Genomic DNA, 3,111 nt, shown 5'->3' with positions numbered 1-3,111 from the left:
CATATCCCTCAGGACTGCAAACTCCAGCAGTGTGTGATCACTGCAGCCCAGGATGCAGCTCCAAGCTTGACATCCCAAATTAACTCACTTACGTTAGTGACCATCAGGTCCAGTGTTGCTCCCCTTCTGGTAGGGCTTGTCTGTTACCTGGCTGAATTCCAGCAATCTCCTGGATTGCTGACAGCTCATGGGTTTACATTTCCAGATGCCGGGGTCATATAAGTTCCCCAGGAGGATGCAAGCCCATGAGCATGATGCCTCCTGTAGCTGGGACACAAAGCCTTTGTCAATAGGCTCCCCTTGATCAGGCCTGACACAAGCTCCAAGGTGTCATTTATTGGTGTGGTCCTCGCAAATTTTTATGCACTGACTCCACCAGTTTGTGGCTGCTTCTCAGAGGCATCTTTTTGTGATCTCTCCATCTCTTGATGTGGAGGACAACCTCTCCTCCCCTCCTTCCTCTCCTGTCCCATTTGAACAGCCTGCAGCCGTCAATAGTTGCATTCCAGTCATGGGACTCATCCACCAAGTTTCTGGAATGGCAGCTGCAGGTCACAGCTCTGTGGCAGCACGGTGGCTTCCAGCTGCTCCTGTTAGTTGCCCAGTCTGTGTGCACTGAGGTAGAGGCACCTCAGCTGGGCTGTCAGCTGTGTCACCTTCTTAGAGGAGAACCCTTTAATTATTTTGAAGTATTTTGGTGGTGTTTCCCTGTTGGCTTCTGTTACCTCAGGAGCCTCTGCCTCATCTCTGTAAGACTTCCAAGTATGCTCCAGTGTGTCCAGCACATCTCAGATGAGAGCCCTCACTAGCCCTGCATCCCTCTAACCTTGGTGTGTCATTCCAGTTTGTTGTGGGCAAGCCTAATACTACCCCTCCCTCTTGTTTAAAGCTGTGTCAGCTAACCCTGCTGGCTCCTGGTCAAAGGCTCTCTTTGCCCTTTGGGAAAGGTGAATCCCTTCTGATGCCAGCATGCCTAGAGCCATGCTTTTGCAGCACAGAAGACCTGATTGTGTCTTGGTACTGTGCTTCTTGACAGTTGTTTGTTGAGTGGTATTTATCTGACATAACTTCAGCCTTTAGGAGTTAGATTCACCCTTTGCCATCACAGTAGAGAAGCAGAAGCAGGGATTTCAGGAGAGTTGTTAATCTCATGTTTTATGTCATCTTATTGAGCACATTCTAATGAATCTACTGGTTAAGAGATCAGATTTTGATGTCTACCTGTTAGCTGCTGAAGTTAGGAAAGGCAAATTCCACCTTTGTTTCTATGTTATGGTTGGTTGTTACATGTGTAACAATGTTGAAAAGCTTAACAAATCTTCAGACTGCATGTCTTGAATAGCAATGACTGAGTATTAGAGTAATAGCATAATATGCTTGGCTGGAAGGCAGAAAATTTTGCTGTACATTTTATGCAAAGCTGTGTTTGAGGGCTAGCTGAAGCTACAAATGCTCTTTTATTTGCTTCTGAAATAATGCTTTACTGTTCATAAATATTGTTTTCTTAAATAACATTGTAATGGATTTTAAATAAGAATAGTTTGTTATATCAAAGTGGAATATATGTTTCTGCTGTACATTTTTGTTCAAATAGGAAATTAATATGTTGGAAGTGACATTTTAGGACTTTTCACTTAGAGTATTTGTAAATTTATTCTTGTAATCTTACTGAAGTATTTTTGGGACAAATAGCAGTCTGCAAAAGCAAATATATATCTTTTTATCAGTTTTAAGTATTATAGACATGTCATTCTTTGTTTTTTGGGGTTTTTGGGTTTTTTTGTTTTTATAGGTTTTGAAATGTGAAGTGGAACTGATGGCCAAAATGGCAAAAACCATTGACAGCTTTACTCAGAATCAGACAAGGCTTGTTGTGATTATTGATGGACTGGATGCTTGTGAACAGGACAAAGTTTTACAGATGCTTGATACTGTGAGTTGGATCATTTTATAAAGATAACGTCTGGATTATGTGTATGATCTCTTCCACAAATGAGCTCAGATACATACAGTTATTGTGTGTTTTCTGTAGAAAGAAAGCTATGTTGTGGTAATTAATATTTGTGTACATTGGTGTAACTTTAATGCTGAGAGTGATGGGTTTTAAAAGTTGAAATTTAAATTGCATGTTAGTACTTTTGAAAAAGTTTGAAACAATCAAATATAAACCATGGAAAATAATTATTCTGTTGACACAAACTTAAAATGTTTGGAGAGTTTTTCATATTTTTACCATTAAAGTACTTTAGATGAAAAATACTTAAATGCTAAATATTTGCAGGGAGCTGGAACATCACTTCATGATACGTCCTTGGTGATGACTTCCACTGTAAATTCTGCTGTTAAATTGTTGAGCTTATTTTTAGCTGTGGATAAGTTCCTAATGTTAGATATCTCATATAGAAGAAGCTGACATCTCCCTACATCTCTTGGCCTCTCAGGTTTATTCCTTGAACAGAATGAATATAAACTGTTGAGCCAAATGATCAATGATCTGCAGCTGCAGTTAGCTGTTACTAACAAGGTGTACTTTTTTACAGGTGCGAGTCTTGTTTTCAAAAGGCCCATTCATTGCGATTTTTGCAAGTGACCCACACATCATTATAAAGGCAATTAACCAGAATCTGAACAGTGTTCTACGGGATTCAAACATAAATGGCCATGATTACATGAGAAATATTGTCCATTTGCCTGTTTTTCTGAACAGCCGAGGGCTTAGTAATGCAAAAAAACTGATGGTAGCTTCAACAACCAATGGGGATATTCCTTATGCAGATAATGCAGGTAAGGTTCTGCATGAGGGTGATAGGAGCATTACAAAATCAATGATCCAAAATCTGTGTTTTGGAAGAAATTGTTTAAATAATTGACAGATCATTAGTATTATTTTCATAGGTTAGTCAAATGTATATGGCTGGAGAAAATGCCTGCCTTTATTTTCTTTTCCGTAGGATTGCATGAAGAGGTTGACAGGAGGGTTTCTCAGAACAGTCTTGGAGACATGACCAAGCTTGGTAGCAAAACTGCGCTCAACAGGCGGGTGAGAAGGATTTTTAGACTAAATAGAGATACTGGTAAAACCTTTTTTTCTTTTCTGGTTTTTTTTTCTTT

The 3,111-nt window shown here is 39.6% G+C and overlaps 1 protein-coding gene across 1 annotated transcript; it reads left to right on the top strand.

The window, feature by feature from the left end:
- Positions 1 to 1,792: 1,792 nt before the first annotated feature.
- Positions 1,793 to 3,074, top strand: LOC120500644 (kinase D-interacting substrate of 220 kDa-like; the record flags this gene model as incomplete). Its single annotated transcript, XM_039705787.1, has 3 exons — positions 1,793 to 1,933; positions 2,541 to 2,784; positions 2,952 to 3,074. Coding segments are annotated over 3 exons (508 nt in total), but the record flags the coding sequence as incomplete, so codon positions are not given.
- Between the last annotated feature and the right edge of the window lie 37 nt (positions 3,075 to 3,111).

Source organism: Passer montanus, unplaced genomic scaffold (assembly GCF_014805655.1).
Source record: "Passer montanus isolate IOZ18808 unplaced genomic scaffold, ASM1480565v1 scaffold1845, whole genome shotgun sequence".
Lineage (NCBI taxonomy): Eukaryota > Metazoa > Chordata > Aves > Passeriformes > Passeridae > Passer > Passer montanus.
Note: the sequence above shows the minus strand (reverse complement) of the source record. Positions and strands in the feature narration are given on the sequence as shown.